General features: G+C 50.6%; 1 protein-coding gene across 15 annotated transcripts in view; it reads left to right on the plus strand.

Annotated features, from left to right (window-relative positions):
* CAPG (capping actin protein, gelsolin like) overlaps positions 1-15,068 on the plus strand; it is a gene marked incomplete at its 5' end in the record, with an annotated part of 104,751 nt that extends 89,683 nt beyond the window's left edge. For 8 of the 15 annotated variants that reach the window (XM_081068284.1, XM_081068291.1, XM_081068296.1 and 5 more), the window contains 9 exons: positions 6,243-6,278; positions 6,450-6,622; positions 6,711-6,865; positions 7,050-7,217; positions 8,374-8,523; positions 8,872-8,964; positions 9,903-10,035; positions 13,798-13,886; positions 14,415-14,592. In XM_081068284.1, the coding sequence (XP_080924410.1) occupies positions 6,243-6,278; positions 6,450-6,622; positions 6,711-6,865; positions 7,050-7,217; positions 8,374-8,523; positions 8,872-8,964; positions 9,903-10,035; positions 13,798-13,886; positions 14,415-14,480 (1,063 nt within the window). In that variant the 3' untranslated portion in view covers positions 14,481-14,592. Of the gene's footprint in view, positions 1-387; positions 656-6,242; positions 6,279-6,449; positions 6,623-6,710; positions 6,866-7,049; positions 7,218-8,373; positions 8,524-8,871; positions 8,965-9,902; positions 10,036-13,797; positions 13,887-14,414 lie in introns of those variants that run through there. The other 7 variants (XM_081068298.1, XM_081068289.1, XM_081068287.1 and 4 more) reach the window with 7 other exon arrangements.
* Between the last annotated feature and the right edge of the window lie 1,629 nt (positions 15,069-16,697).

Consider the following 16,697-nt stretch of genomic DNA (forward strand, 5'->3'; position numbering starts at 1 on the left):
CAAGTCTGGAGGAAGAAAAAGTCACTGCTGAGGCAGTGACCCCACCCAGGAAAAATGACTAACGTAGTGGAGCCTGTGGTGGGTAGATGAGCTGCCTGAGGCTGGTGAGTGGGGAACAGGGCCCGTAGTGGCTTTCCTGTCGTGTGTGTGGCTCTGCTTGCAGGCCATAGGCTCAGAGATGCTGACCCTGTGGGAGGGCCCAGCAGCTAGCTGAGGCCATTGGGGAGGCCTGGGGTTGGGATGGACCTCTAGCCTCCCTGTGGGTGCCTCCCAATAGCCAGCCTGGCCTCAGCAAGGGCTGGGGATGGAGCTGGGGTGGGGCAGGTGGGTGGGGCGACAGGGAGGAGTCAGAGGGAAGTGAGAGGCTGGGGTGGGGCAGGCAGGTCAAGGAAGCAGAGCCTAGAAAGCAGAAGTGGAAGCCCAGCTGCTGAAGGGTGAGAGTGGGCTGGGTGCTGGCTGGCCAGGCCCCTCTGTGGTGGGCAGGTGAGGGCTGGCTGCCAAAGTCTGAAAAAGACTCACATTTCTGGAAGCTTCGTTGTCCAGGACCAGGTCTGGCAGACTACTGTCCTGGCAGCTCCCTACCAGGCTCCAGGTACCTTATCTGAGGGAGCCTCTCAGCTGCTCTGAAGGACTGTGGGTTGTGATCATCATATTGGTGAGAAACTCCTGGGTTGGGGCTTGACCTGACAGAGGCCACCACTTCGAGTAACTGGACTCCTGAAGGTCTTCTCTCCAACTGGAAGTGCATGGAGATTTGAGGATACCTGTCCCTAAGATAGGATGATGGTGTGACTAGATAGGTGGGCTGGAGTGATTGGGGGAGGGCCTGGAGCAGCCTAGCGTTTGAATTCCAGTCCATTATTTTGCATATTCAACAAGACCCCTGCTGAGGGTCCCGCAGGCTTCCTGGGGTGGGATGGGGGAGGGAGGTGAAGGAAGAGCTGGGCAAGGGTAGGGGTCCTACTTGGTGTCAGGTGAAAGAGCACTGGCCCACGAGTTGCCAAACGAGGCCTCTGGAGATCAGCTCTCAAGAATGCCCCTGTTCCAGATGGGGAGCATCTGGTGTCCTTTTTTGGTTTTAAAGATTTTGTTGGGAAAGGGGAACAGGACTTTATTGGGGAATAGTGTGTACTTTCGGGACTTTTCCAAGTCAAGTTGTTGTCCTTTCAGTCTTAGTTGTGGAGGGCGCAGCTCAGCTCCAGGTCCAGTTGCCATTGTTAGTTGCGTCGAACCCGCAACCCTGTAGTTGAGAGCCTGCGCTCCAGTCAACTGAGCCATCTGGCCACCTCGGAGCTGAGCTACAGCTCATTGACTTCATTCTAGTTGTGGAGGGTGCAGCTCGCTGGCCCATGTGGGAATCGAACCAGCAGCCGCGTTGCCCAGAGCTCGTGCTCTAACCAACTGAGCCACCTGTCTGCCCCTGTTGTCCTTTATTTTGTTGACATTCACCTCTCCATCCCTTTTGGGGGAGAAGAGTCACAACTAGGGACTAACAGGGACTGTGAGGTGAAGGGATCTGTTAGGAATCAATGGAATCAGTCTAAGGAGAGCAAAGATACCACCTGAGGACAGCCGGCAAGCATTGCCTTAAAGGCATGCATATCAGCAAGACTACACCCTGGTCCCCAGAATGTCCTCAAAGGCAGGCTCCTGGGCAGGCATCCGCCCCCACCCACAGCCCCATGACCATCTGACTGGATCCCTAGCCTCTGCTTTCTTTGTGGGGGTTACTCTAGCTTGTCCAAGCGTGTTGAAATTCTGTGCTCTCAGGCCCCATCTGGTCTAATAATTGGAGCCCAGCAAGTCCGATTAATCAAATGCATTCTCTGAGCACTTGCAGCGCGCCAGGCATAGTGTGAATTTCCAGCTAGATCCAGAAAGGCAAAGTACAGTCCCTGTCCCAAAGGCCCTTATAATCTAGTAGGGAAGATGGCAGGCCCAGAACTCACCGAACTATGGCTGAGTGGGAAAAAGAAAAGGCTGTGACGTAAGAGGTATAGAAGAGGTGCGTGGAGGGTAGGTGAGTCCCCCAGCACTAGAAGTGTTCAAGAAGAGATGGAGAGGGGTGCTACAGAAGGGACTTCTGTGCTTTGTGTGCATGGGTGTGTGCTGAGAGGCAGATGTGGAGTAGGATTAGATAAGCATTAAGATTCCTTCTAATGCTGATATCTATGATTCTGTGACATCCCCCACCCAGGGGATGTTTATCTGTGGTCCCACTGGTTATGATGGCTCCCTACTTCATGGGGTTGTTGTCGGTCTTCATTTCTGTGCTCCTCACCCCATGCTGCCCAGTGCCAAGCTCCCAGCGTGGACCTTGAATGGAACTGAATGAACCCTGTCAGGCTACGTGAGGAAGGCAGGAATATCAGACATATCCCTTTTAGCTGAGACATGAAGCTTTTAGGTCCTGCTATAAGGTATCCTGCAAGCAGGGACTGAAGTGTATGCTCCCAGATGAGAGGGCTGGAAGAACTCCCAGAGAAGGCTGCGGCCAAGGAATGCCCTGGAGGGCTCCTTGGCCAGCTGGAGCTTGATATGGGCCTGGAAGGGTAGAAGGACTTGGATGGAGGTGAGGGTGGAGGTGCCCACTGAGGAGGCTCAGGGAGCAGTGGGCTTGGGCAGAGGGGCTGGGAGGGACAGGAGGGAATGAAGGGCCAGACGTCATGCGGACCCTTGCCTGTGAGAGCCTGGAGCAGAAGGCTGAGGGCCAGGGATCTGATGGGACAGCAGGAATGTCAGCCCTGACCCAGCAGCAGCGTCACCTGGAACTTCTTAAACACTTGATATCAGGCTCCGCCCCAGAGAGTCTGATTTTAACTGGTCTGTTATGTGGTCTGGGCATTGGGATTTTTTTTACAACCCCCCTGCCCCCAAATGATTCTTACGTGCAGGTAAGTGTGAGACTCTGTTCTGGACAGTTAACTGGCAGCATCGAATCACCTGGAACATACGAGGTCTGACACGTTCACGAACTTGTTGCAATGGTGTTGCTAACCTTTTTTGATATCACAGGGATTATTCATTATGAATTTGTACCAACTAGATAGTTAACCACGTTTACTATTTGGAAGTGCTGAAAAGGCTGCGTGAAAAAGTTAGATGACCTGAACTTTTCACGAATAATCATGGCTCTTGCATCACGACAATGCACCAGCTCACACGGCACTGTCTGTGAGGGAGTTTTCAGCCAGTAAACAAATCACTGTATTGGAACACCCTCCCTACTCACCTGATCTGGCCCCCAATGACATCTTTCTTTACCCAAAGATAAAGGAAATATTGAAAGATAAACATTTTGATGATATTCAGGACTTCAAGGGTAATACGACGACAGCTCTGATGGCCGTTCCAGAAAAAGAGTTCCAAAATTGCTTTGAAGGGTGGACTAGGCGCTGGCTTCAGTGCATAGTTTCCCAGGGGGAGAACTTTGAAGGTGACTGCAGTGATATTCAGCAGTGAGGTATCTAGCACTTTTTCTAGGATGAGTTCGTGAACTTAATTGTCAGACCTCGTATGTTCAAAATGCTGACACACAGGGCCTCCCCTCTGGACCTCTGGAATCCAGATCTCCGGGATGGGTTTTGGGCATCCATGTTTTTATAAAATCCTGAGGTGATTCTAACAGGCAGCCTGGGTAGAGAGTTAGGATGATGAAGGAGCAGGCAGCCAAATCCCTGTCATCAAAACTCTGCAGTGGCTCTCCAATGCTTGGAGCCCCAGCATGTGGGCTTCCTGCTTTTCAGTTATAGCCTGAGCTCTCAGATAGGTAACACAGAGTGCAAAATAGTAAAGCTGATAATTGGCCCCCTTGTTTACACCATCTCTGTTCCCGAGCTCTCCCCAGCCTTGGGCTAGGGGCAGCCCTTCATCACTTCAGACCTGAGTCACAGACTACTGCTGCCTGTTGCAGGGGATGTGGTCACAGCATGTGATCCTCTGTGGCCAGGAGAAATGTTCAAGCTTCCCTCCCCTCAAACTTCCCCCTCATGCCTCCCCCCTTTGGGGAAGTGTGGTTCCAAAAACTGCCTTCAGCTGTGTTGTAAGTTAGGAATGGAAAAGGAAAGTCATAATTCACATGGTATCTTAATCACTGCCCGTTTCTCCCTGTTTGCTACTAAGACTCAATCTGCTCTGCTCTTCCATTTATCCTTCAAAGGTTTTTCTTTGCCCTTCCTGCTTCCCCAGCCCCCAAGAATCTACTAATGGTGCCATTTTGCCACTTTACCCTGAAATTCCCAGACCCTTACCCTGTACCACTGGGGCTCACCTTACAAAAATGCCAGGATTCACCTTAGAAAAAAAGCATGAATTGTATTGAAGTGCTTGCTGGTGTCAGCTCTGCATATTAAACAAAAAAAGAAAAAAGAAAGAAAGAAAGAAAGAAAGAAAGAAAGAAACCCTCTATAAGAAAGAGAGGAGTGAAACTGTAGCTACTGCATTTGCTGAATTTTTAAAAGGCTAATATATTTTTTAAGTGCTTGCCTTTAACATTTTTCCCCCCTGAATAATTTTTGTCCAAAAAAGGTTGCTATCACTGACCTACAGAATAAAGATGATGTTGATCATCCTGGCACTTGAGAGGAGCTGGGGATACAGAAATGATAGCTGATGCCTGGGGATGGGAGAAATACCCCAGGGAGGGAGTTTAGAATTAGAGAAGGTACTAAGTTTAACGTTAGCTGTAAAGTTTTTTCTTTATTTTGTTTTTTTTTTTCTTTTTTTTTGTTGTTCTTTGTTTTTGGTAGATGCTCTTCATTAGGTTAAAGAATGCTAAATTTTTTTTTTTTAAATCAGGAATGGATATAGAAATTTGCTAAATGCTTTTTCTGCATCTATTGAGATAAAAAAATAGTTAATAGGGTAGATTACATTGATCGATTCTTATGTTAAAACAGCTTGCATTCCTGGGATAAACCCCTATTTAGTCAGATGTTTTACCCTTTTTATATATTACTAAATTCCATATGCTAAAAGTTTGTTAGTATTTTTTGTGTCTGTGTTCATGAGTGATATTAGTCTAATTTTCTTTTCTATAATATATTTATCTGGTTTTGTTATATCAGGGTAATGCTGGCAGCATAGGACAAATTGGGAAGTGTTCTCTTCTGTTTTCTGGAAGAGATTGTGTAGAATTGGTATTATGTCTTCCTTAAATTTTTGGTAGACCATATCTGGACTTGGAAATTTTTTGGAGGGGGGGAAGACGTGTTAACCTCATTTCGGAGGTTCAGGTTTTTGATGACATACTGCGTGCCGTCCCACCTGTGCCTCACAAGCGTCACCTCCCCCTTCCGGTAGCTACCTCTGCCCCAAACCCACAGGTAGCAGTAGGTGGCATGTTCCTGGCGCGTGCCCACACTGGCAGAAGCAGGCCACAGTGGGACACCGCGCAGCCCCATCGGGGCGCAAGCGTGAAGGCCCCACCCCAGCTATAGTGATCTCAGCTGGTGCAGGCCCCCCAGTTCAATTTCTTTAATAGATATTAGAACTTTCATAATTTGTATCCTTTCATGGAATTTGCTTGTGTCATATAAGTTGTTGACTATATCAGCATAAAGTTTTTGTAATATTCTTATTTTCCTTTTAATATCTCACCTTACAGATGTCTCACCTTAATATCTGTAGAATCTGTAGTGATGTCATCTCTTGTTTCTGTACTGGGAATTTGTGTCTTTTTCCTAATCAGTTTGTCTAAAGGTTCATCAACTTCATTTCCCCCCCCCCAAAAAAAAACCAGCTTCTATGATTTTCTCTATTTTTGTTTTCTATTAATTTCTACTCTTATTTTTATTTTTTCTTCTGATTATTTTGGGTTTAATTTGCTTTTTCTTTTCTATTTTTTCTTTTTATGGTGGGAACTTAAGTCATTGATTTTAGACTTTTCTTATACAAGCAGTTATTGCTCAGAGAGCTGTATTCCAGCCTCATGCTGAGAGTGTCTGGAAGCAGAATAGAGGTGTGGGTGAGAGTAAGGGGAAGACGCTGGCCCGGAGCTAGAGACCTGGTTTTCCCTACTCTCTCACTAGCTGTGTGACTTTGGACTTGGACTTTCTGAGCTTCAGTTTCTTTGCTGGCATAATGGAGTCAGGGATAATCTCTTCTTGGGGTCTTGGAAATGAAGTATTTGATGAATATGAAAGCACTTGGCCTCCTGGAAGCGCCTTCCCAGACCAATGTGAAAGGTGATTGTTTTTATTACATGGCATTTGTAATAATAATGGCGTCTTCTGTCTTTCCAGATCCAGAAACAGCATGTACACACCTATCCCCCAGAGGTAGGCTGTGTACCCCATCCCCTCTCACCCTTCCCTCCTTCATTTCCAAGGACTGCCCTTCCTTCCAGCCACCCTCCTCCCCATACCCCAGCCCCCAGTCCTGCGCAGGTCTCTCTGCTTGGGGCCGTTCCTCAGAGGCCCTGGCACTACCAACCTTCTCCCCTCCTGCAGTAGCTCTCCATTCCTGGCCTCAGTGCAAGACCCTGGCCTGCACGTGTGGCGGGTAGAGAAGCTGAAGCCGGTGCCGGTGGCCAGGGAGAACCAGGGTGTCTTCTTCTCGGGGGACTCCTACCTAGTGCTGCATAATGGCCCGGAAGAGCTCTCCCACCTGCACCTGTGGATAGGTAAGGGGCTGGGAACAGGGAGAGGACTGGGGCCCTGGGGCTGGCATGGGTCTCACGGGCCTGGTCCTGCCCCCTCCCACCGCCCCAGGCCAGCAGTCATCCCGGGATGAGCAGGGGGCCTGTGCCGTGCTGGCAGTGCACCTCAACACCCTGCTTGGGGAGAGGCCGGTGCAGCACCGAGAGGTGCAGGGCAACGAGTCCGACCTCTTCATGAGCTACTTCCCGAGGGGCATCAAGTACCAGGTCAGCCCTCCATGCAGCTTTCCTCAGAGCCTGCCCCCCTTCCAGCTGCCTTTTACCCTGCGAAAGGCCCCGGTGTCCTTGGGGCTGGGTCCTCCCCACCTTTCTGCCCGTTTCCCAGTGGGATGGGGTATGGAGGGCCCTGGGCCTCGCGCCAGCCCCCTCAGGTTGGCCATCTGGGCTGCAGGAAGGTGGAGTGGAGTCAGCGTTTCACAAGACCTCCCCAGGGGCCACCCCGGCTGCTGCCAGGAAACTCTACCAGGTGAAGGGGAAGAAGAACATTCGTGCCACCGAGCGGCCGCTGAGCTGGGGCAGCTTCAACACCGGGGATTGCTTCATCCTGGACCTCGGCCAAGTAGGTGGCAGGCAGCACTGAGCGCGCTGTCCTTCCCAAGGGCAGGGGCCAGGAGGCCAGGGAATAGCGAGAGAATCTGAGAAGCTGGAACTCCATTCCAAGTGGGAGCACTCCAACCATTAGAAACGTCCCTGTATTCGGAAGGACAGAAACAGCCCTCTGCTGTCCAGCTATTGCCTCTCACACTGGAGCCTCCTCCCTCCCTCCCTCTCTTAGACCTTTGTAGTTGTGAGTTAGCTGCCTGCCAGACCATTTGTTAATTTATTCCCTCGTCCGTTCACTCAGTGAAGCTGCTGCCTGCTCTGAGCCAGCACAGGGACCACGAATTGCTTGCCCTGGGGAGGCAACAAGATGAGCTGGCCTGGCACTTGCTGTAGTCTGGGGCAGGATGTGATGCGGGCTCTAAGAGAAGCAGCGACATGTGCTGGGGGACCTTGGGCAGGGAGGGGCTCTCTAGCCTGCTCCAAAGCCGTTGTCCCAGGAAGTGCTATTTGACTAGAGCTTCCCAGAGGGGAAATGTCATTCCAGGCAAAGGACCATGAGCTGAGGCCCTGAGGTGGGGTGTAGACGTGCATGTTGATAGCAGGTGCAGGGTGGGAACAGGAGCCATGGGAGTGCAAATTGCTAAGGAGAGTGAGACCCAGGTCATGAGGAGACTGACCGAGGAGTCTGGGTCACATCTCATGGTGCTGAAGACTTCGGGCAGGAAGGTCAACCCAGGAGGGTTGGGAAGGAGGACCAGAAGCAGTGCAATGGAGGCAGGAAGACCAGCTCAGGGGAGGTGATGAGGGCTGTGCCTGGCCAGGGTGCAGGCAGGGTGCTCAATGACAGCATTCACCCATTCATTTATTCAATAAAAAAATATTTATGTTGTGCGGAAATATGTGCCAGTCTCTGTTTTAGCACTGGGCATATAGCAGTGAACAGAGCAAAGTAACACAGCACAAAACACTCATGCCCTAATGAAACTTACTTTCTAGTCAAGGGAGATAGAGTATAAACACACTAAAGACGTCAAAGTATATGCTATGGAGAAAAGTAAAGCAGGAGGGACATGGGGGGCCGGGCAGAGAAACACAGAATGTCATTACCATCCTCAGAGAAGCCTTGTGGCTCCTCCTGCCTTCTTTCATGCGAGCTTCCCACTTCCTTTCAGAACATCTTTGTCTGGTGTGGTGGAAAGTCCAACATCCTGGAGCGCAATAAGGCTCGGGACCTGGCTTTGGCCATCCGGGACAGTGAGCGGCAGGGCAAGGCCCAGGTGGAGATCGTCACAGATGGGGAGGAGCCTGCCGAGATGATCCAGGTGGAGGGGATGTTGGGGTGGGTGGACCCTGCTTGGAAGCTGCCAAGAGAAGCAGTGATCAGCTGGGGGGCATGAGGGTGGCCAGTGGAGGACTGGGTGGGAGCATCTGGGGCACTGCTCAGGGTTGTGGCTAGCTCATAGGGTGCTCGGTGTGATTTGGAGTAAAGTACGTGCCCCTGTGGGCAGATGGACCAGTGGCCTGGTAGGTGAGGTGGCTTGGACCCAGGCCGTTGTGTGTGGGACAGTTTGCCCCACCAGAGGCAGTGGCCCTGGGTGTGATGGGTTGGGAAGTTCTGGGACAGGTGCCCAGGAATCCCTGGAAACCTGGTCTGCCCTTGGCCCCTGCAGGTCCTGGGCCCCAAGCCCACTCTGAAGGAAGGCAATCCTGAAGAAGACCTCACAGCTGACCAGACTAATGCCCAGGCCGCAGCTCTGTATAAGGTGGGCATTCCGGGTCTGCCCTGGGACCAGGCAGAAGGCGGGAGCCTGGTGCACCAGGGGCTGGAGGAAGAGGAGAGAGCAGTGGGAAGTTTGGGTCCGGCACCTGGGTGGTTTATCTAGGGCTGGAAGTGAGAAGAGGATGGGAAGTGGGCAGACGTCAGGCCCTCCTGAGGCCATAAATGCCACTTCAATTCTATGCCCTTCTTGGAGAAGGAGATGTTGAGCTTTACTTTTTGAATTCTTTGCATTTATTTGTAATTTGGAATCCATTTAATTTCCAAATGGAATCACTGATGAGGGTGATGGGAGGGGTGGGGGCTGCCTGGGATTTGCCTGTTAGTGCTGTTCTCCCTGTGCCCTGTCTGTTCCTGGGGCTTGAGTGGCGGATGGGGGCGGTGGTGCAGGTCTGCAGGGACGCAGCCTAAGCCTGCTCCTTGGGCAGAGGTTAGGGCTGTGTGTTGGGAGGAAGAGGGTGATCCAGCACTGTTCATCTATTAACCGAAAAATAAAAAGGCCTTCAAAATGAGAGGCAATAAGCATTTATTTTAGATCAAAAGAATAGCTATTATGGACGTATTGATTCAGGCAGAAACCCAAATAGTGTTCTGATTAGGAGACAAAGGCAACCGGAATTTATGAGAAAGGGAAAGGGAGCAATTACATCAATAGAAGGAAGGTGGGGATGACATAGTGATACTAATTCTGAAGAAGGTTTTTCATTTTTGGTCTGGTAGTCATCGTATTTGCTTTCTTGTTACCTTTGTAAACAGTTATTTGAGACACAATGTTGCTTAGGCCTAGTCCAAAGGTTATTTTGCCCTGTTTAACATTCTAAAGGTTTGAGGTATAAGATGTTCAAAGCAATTCCTCTGGGATGGCACTTCTGGCTCCGCTTTAAAGTGGCTGCATTTATATTATTTTGACACACCCTCCCCCAGGTGTCGGATGCCACTGGACAGATGAACCTGACCAAGGTGGCCGACTCCAGCCCCTTTGCCCTTGAGCTTCTGATACCTGATGACTGTTTTGTGCTAGACAACGGGCTCTGTGGCAAGATCTACATCTGGAAAGGTACGTGTGGCTTCTCTGCTCCAGCCTGCTCTGACCCTGGAGGGCTCGGCCTGCCTGGCTGCTTTCAAAAGACAGTCTCCAAGAGACAGCCTGGATGCTCTCCCTTGGATGTCAGTCTAGACCTGACATCTAGACTGAGGGTTTTCTCTTTGCTGTTCCCACTCCTTAGATTCTAGGCAAACATTCTGAAACTTGAGCATGTCTCAGAATCACCCGAGGGCTGAGGGCCTGTGAAGACAGGTAGCTGCCCTCGGCCTCCCTCCGCCCCCCTATTCCCCGTTCTGATTCACTAGGTTGGGCTGGAGCCCGGGAATTTGCAGAGCTAACTTGCTCCCAGGCCTTGCTGCAGGTCCAGGGACCACATTCTGGGGACACTGACACAGAGCACTCCTAGGCCTTCAGGGTCGTTGGGACCACTGATCCTGACATTCTGCCTTGAGGTGTGACAGAAATTTTAGAGAAATTAAATCCCACTGTATATAGTGGGTAGTGAACTGGTAGAACTTATTTTTGTAAGAGATAAACACTGCTATGCTCAAGCTTGTTCTTTGGTTTGACTCTGAAATGTTGAAACAGAACTGAGTGTCTGAGTGATACTGGGAGCTTATTACCTTCTCCAGACTTGTCTTTTCTTGAGCATGTCTTACTTACCTCCCTGACCAGATTATAAACTTCTTGAAAGCAGCAACCATATTGTCTCTAGTATCTTGATGGTATAGTATTTCCTCAAGAAATATCTGGGGGGTCAACCAAGGCAAAGAGAAATTCGCAGCCCCAGCCTGGTCAGGAAGATAGAGAAGTGTTAGGTGTTCTGAGGATGGCTGCTACTAGGCAATGAATAATGCTGTAGCTTCAGGGAAGGGCCTGGAGCAGCAAGCTGCCTGGCAGGTTTCTCAGTTAAAGAGTATGTGTGTTGGAGGTGGGGGTGGGGGGGTGTGCTACTGGGGCTGCCTTTTCCCTCCTGCCTTCCACATGGAACCAGTTCCAAGCATGGGTGGTTCTCAGAGGCCCACAAAAGTGTACAAGGTGTGATAAAAAAAATATGGTGAATATTTAAATAAGAAAAGTAAAAGACACATTGCCATTAATCCCCCTCAAAATACTCCCCCTCGCTTCAAACACACTTATCCCATCGTCTTGCCACTTTCTGAAGCAGTTCTGGAAGTCCTCTTTCGTGAGTATCTTTAGTTGCACTGTCATGGCTGCCTTGATGTCCTGAATCGATTCAAAACATTTACCTTTCATGGTCGTTTTCACTTTGGGGAAGAGCCAGAAGTCTCACGGTGCCAGATCCAGTGAATAAGGTGGATGAGGACACACCGTAATGTTTTTATTTGACAGAAATTGCCATGTACCAGAAGTGATGTGTGACACGGGGTGTTGTCATGATGGAGGATGACTTATGGCACGCTTTAAAACACACCTTCTCTCAGCCGTATTGGAGATCCCTGCCTTTCCACTGGATGGCACTTGGCAGCAGCATTCATCGTAGTTTTTATCTCGATGGAAAGGTTCCGTGTCTCACATGGCTTCTGGTACAGCAATTTCTGTCAAATAAAAACATTATGGTGTGTTCTCATCCATCTTATTCACCAGACCTGGCACTGTGAGACTTCTGGCTCTTCCCCAAAGTCAAAATGATTCAGGGCATCGAGGCAGCCACAACAGCGCAACTAAAGACAAGAAAGAGGACTTCCAGAACTGCTTCAGAAAGTGGCAAGAACGATGGGCTAAGTGTGTTCGAAGTGAGGGGGAGTATTTTGAGAAGGATTAATGGCAACGTGTCTTTTACTGTAATACATTTTTTTCAATTGGGGAATATTGGGTGTGTTTCTCCAGGACCCATCAGCTCCAAGTCAAGTCATTGTTTTTAATCTGGTTGTGGAGAGCACAGATCTTTGGCCCACGTGGGAATCAAACCGGTGAACTAGGTGTTATGAGCAGTGCACTCTAACCAATTGAGCCAACTGGCTACCCCATAATAAATTTTTTTTTAATTTAAACATTTACCATATTGTTTGATCACACCTCGTATTTAACCCCAAGTGAAGAACCAAACCATTTTGGAAAGAAATCAGAGGAGCAAAAAACAGGAAACTTGGGAGCGGGGAGAGAAGTATCTCAGGTAGCTGGTTAAATCACAGGAAGGATCCAGCACACTAATTTGAGATACAGTGTAGCTAACTGCATTTTATAGCCTGGCTGGTGTTACCCAGCAAAGGCTTGCTATCTCCTGCACAGAAGCCAATACTGTGGCACCAGCCTTTTTTTTTTTTTTAGATCACGATTTTTTTATTCTGTGGTTCAAAATGACTGATCAGCTTAACAAATTAAAGGGCCTTTATCCAGAGGCTGGAGTGTCCCTAATTTAGAGGTTAGAACCCAGGTATCCCCTCTACCCAGCACCATAGTGAGGTGGGCTGAGGGGTAACTATGGCACCAGCTTTTCAGAAAAGAAAAAAGTTTTGTTGCGAAGCTGACTGGCAAGGAGACAGGAGGCGAGGCTCAAATGTGTCTCCGTGATCAAGGGCTTGGGATGGAATTTAAGGGGTTAAGGAAGGGACAGGCAGGTATGTGGACGTGCTTTGGGCAGGTTTCAGTGGGAAGGCTTTAGTACCGGATCTTCCTGGAAAATGGACACTTCGCTTCATACAGGGTTCTGGTGATCAAGTTCCGGTCTAGTCCCAGCTTTTTGGCTCTGTTGGGGGTTGAGACAAAACTTTGATTCTGGGTGTAATGGAAGGTCAGAATTCTCCTCTGCATGCTTTGGCTGCATGGTTTTGTTCTGAGTTGTTGTATCTTGTTAGAAACAGGGTAAGGTCAGTTTGAGCTGGTTCTGCAGTTAGTGTGAAGGAATAAAAATTCACCTGAGTACAGATCTAAATTTAAAGGTCATGAATCAGGCCGCATCCCATCTAGTAAAGAGAAAGGGTGCTCAGAGGAGCTGTTTGAAATGGAAGGTGTCTATAGGCAGAAAGAGAATGGGCTAAGGAAGTCAAAAGAGTGGATTATTTTAGGCAAGGTCACGTTTACTTAGGGGAAGACTGGGGGTCTTAGCAGGCAGATTATCTCACTAATGCTGACCAGGAAATTCCAGACTGATTTGTTTTACAATTCTCCTGCAGGGAGAGGCTGAAACTGCAGTGAGGTTAGATATTAAGTCTTGGTGGATCTAACCACAAGTGACTCCATGACATTGTTGTCTTGGAAAAATGCCTTAAGCTGGAGACCATTTTGCGTTAACAGGACTGCATACAGGAGGGAATGGATGGCTCTGTGGTTTTTCTTTTCATATGCTTAGTTGGCATAACTATTAGGCTGATGTCTGCTACGTGGCATTCTGGGAGTAAGACTGGAGTAAATCACACCCATTTGTCCTAGTCAGTTGTGCAAAGAAGGCTTGATAACGCTATACTCAGCAGACTCAGGAGGGGTCCTGGGTGGGGGCCATGGCTCTAACGTCTGAGGCCAGGAGAACACTAGTTCTCATGACTCCCTGGGGCCCTGGTCCCAGCAGAAGGTTTTGATGATTAGAGCTGGCAGAAGAGCAGTTTTCCTCTGGCTTGGAGCTGCCAGATTGGGAGAAATCTCAGGGGGCTGACTTTATACCTCCAAAGAGCTCCTCAGCATTGTTACCACCTCCTGGCCCATTTATTTTAAAAGTTGCCAGCTTTTCTGTGGACCTCCTTAAATTTCTTCCAGAAAGATGGGATGTGGGCTAGAGAGGGTCTCCGCTCTTTTTGAAAATCTCCTATAACCCAGGACGAAAAGCTAACGAGAAAGAGCGGCAGGCAGCACTCCACGTGGCAGAGGGCTTCATCTCCCGCATGCGGTACGCCCCACATACTCAGGTGAGGAGACACGCAGGGCCCCAACCCTCCTCCTGGGCCCTTCCCATGGCCTCCTGCCCTCAGACTGGACAAGAAGAGCAGAAAGCCTCGGGTGAAGTCAGGAATAGTCGGGCCTCCCTACCAGACCCACCCCGTGGGAAAGCCCTTCTCGATCCTTCAGAATTTAAAAGTATATGTTATTTTCTAAGAGGATGTGGGGCAGAGGCAGCTCGTGCACCTCCTCTGGGCCTTTGTCCCTAGCTGGTACCGCTGCTTCTCACCCCAGCACTGCGACTCCACAGTCATTCCAAGGGGAGCTGACACGGCTCATGTCTACTTGGTGTATCTATCAGACTGTGCGCTTATGTCCTTGAAGCAGCATTTCCTCAGCCCGTGTCCCTGTCATCTTTCTCATCTCTTGGCTTACCTGGAGGAGCACCCTCGGCTGAAGGGCATGTGGACTCAGGCCTGGTACATAGCACCCTCCTCCAGGGCTCCGGCCTTCCCCACAACCTCATGAGCAAGACTTCTCTCCTGCTGTCCCTGTAGGTGGAGATTCTGCCCCAGGGCCGCGAGAGTCCCATCTTCAAGCAATTCTTCAAGGACTGGAAGTGAGAGCGGGCATCTCCCTGTGCCCACCTCCTGCCTGCTTGCCCCTCCTCCCGCTGCCTGGCCGTTGCCGAGGTGCCCCTGCAGATGCTCAATAAAGGAGACCTGTGCTTTCCTCACTCTGCCTACACGGGGCATGCTCCCTGCCCCACCTACGCACCTGGGCTCCCTTGCTGGGCTGGAGGACCCCGGTGACAATACCCTCACTCCAAGGGGCCAGAGGTGGCTTTGCGTGATTAGGCAGAGGGGCCAGGAGTCCCAGTGGGCCTGGCAGGTACCGCTGTGAACACAATAGGGAGGTGGCGCAGCGCCAGGCCCCAGGATCGCGTTCAGCCAGGGGTTCAGTTCAGTTTCACGTTCCCAACTGGGAGAAGGCAACGGGCTGGGGGTGCATCTGTTTTTCCTCAGCTGCCCTGATAAGCACTGCAAGGCAGCTGCCAAATGACGTATGCTCGCCAAGCAAAAGCACTTTTCACTACTGTGCAGAAGTCTGGCTTGTCACTTCGTAGGCACATTGCATCATGCTTTAGGCTCATGGGCCCAGGGCCACCATGGGGCTGCTGGGAAAGCATGGGACTGGTGTCGAGTCATGGTTCTGGTTCTCACCCTGCTTGTTTCATGCTGTTCTAGTTGCTTTTCCATGTCTAGGCCTTAACTTCACTCTTGTATAACGGGGTGGTGGCTGGAATAGCCATCCAAGAGGCTAGATAGCTAAATAGGGGGAGAATGGAGTGGCCCTGAAGTGGTCCCATCCTGGGGGGCATGACGCAGGGTGCCAAGAGCAAGGCAGGAGCTGTGTGAGTCTGATGAGTCTCTAAGGCCGGGCAGCGGCCATCCTGACCCGCCCTCACCTGTGGGCCCTCAGAGCTCTGTGCCTTCTGAGCTCTGACATGCTGGATTCTTCCATCCCCAAAGAAATTCTGATCAAGTGTATCTTGCTGATTTTTTGCCAAGAAGCACAGAAAAATCAGCTCCCTGTATATCCCCCATCTTTCTCTCTGCAGAGATGGCCAGTCATCCACCCGATGGCAAACACAGCACGTGCCAGGGATGACTTTTAAAAAGGATGAAGGGCTGCACCAAATCTGCAGTGGTTCTGACATTTTTAGGGTAGTGAAGCATTTTAAGTCTCCCATGAAAGGCCTTTCCCACCCAGATAATGCAGACGAAGATTTTTGCATCTACTTTTAGAGGGTTTATATATTCCTAAACAGTCCATGAACAGAACCTTGCAAGTTAGTCCCTGGGCTGTTAATGGTCATGTCCCAAGGTCTGAAACTGAACACTGTTGTCTGGAGACCATTACACAGGGAGTGACTCAGGAAGAAAGCGCCCCTGCAGAGGCCGCTGGCCTCCCCTCCAGCTGGAGGCCCACATGGACCGGCTCCTGGCCGTGCTGCAGGCTGAGCATACATGGTCACGTCTGCTGAGTTAGCCTTCCGGGATCCGCAAGCGAAAGGAGATCTGCAGAAAAGGAACCACTGAACCAGTTGCTCCAAAGTGGAGGCTGAGCTGCAGCCTTTCTTTCTGCATTCCAACTCCACCAGGCCCAGTGAGCTCCCTGCCGGCTCTGCTGATCAGCTAAGCATCCGGACAGGAGGAAGTGAGGGGGACAAAGGGTTAGTTCAGGTTGGGCGAAGATGATGAGGCAAGTTGTAGGGTCAATCAGCAGCCTCCACCTTGAGGCACCCTGCTGACAGCAGTGGGGAGTTCCCTTCCTGGCTTCTGTCATCCTCACCTCTGTGATGGGCCCTCCCTCCAGAGGGTCGGACTTGGAGAAGCCTGCAAGGGCTAGACAAGTCTTCCGTGGCTCTACTTGAGGGAGGGCAGAGGAGAGGAGAGCAGTATAGTGGGGCTCTCGGCTGCTCCCCACTCAGCTCAGGATATCCTGGCCTGGAGGCCCTTTTGCGAATGAAGCAAGACCGCAAGCTTCCCCAGAAACAAATGTAGGAAAAATCCCGTGTGGGCACTTCACACCAGTCAATCTTAACAAAAGTCAGGGTCACCAGTCCCACTGGCTAGAGGGTGCAAGGGGTCTGGGCCTGCGAGTGCAGGGTGGACATCACGTGAACTCAGTGGGAGTTCGGCCAGAGCACAGCACCCTTCTCTCCTGGAGCCCGTGGCCAGTGCCTTTACCTGGCGTCCCTGGCTCTAACTGGGCCCTGGAACAACAGGGACCCAGGAGGTGCAAGGCTTGTCTTGGAGGAAAACACTCGGAACCCT

This window comes from Rhinolophus hipposideros, assembly GCF_964194185.1.
Source record: "Rhinolophus hipposideros genome assembly, chromosome: 12".
Taxonomy (NCBI): domain Eukaryota; kingdom Metazoa; phylum Chordata; class Mammalia; order Chiroptera; family Rhinolophidae; genus Rhinolophus; species Rhinolophus hipposideros.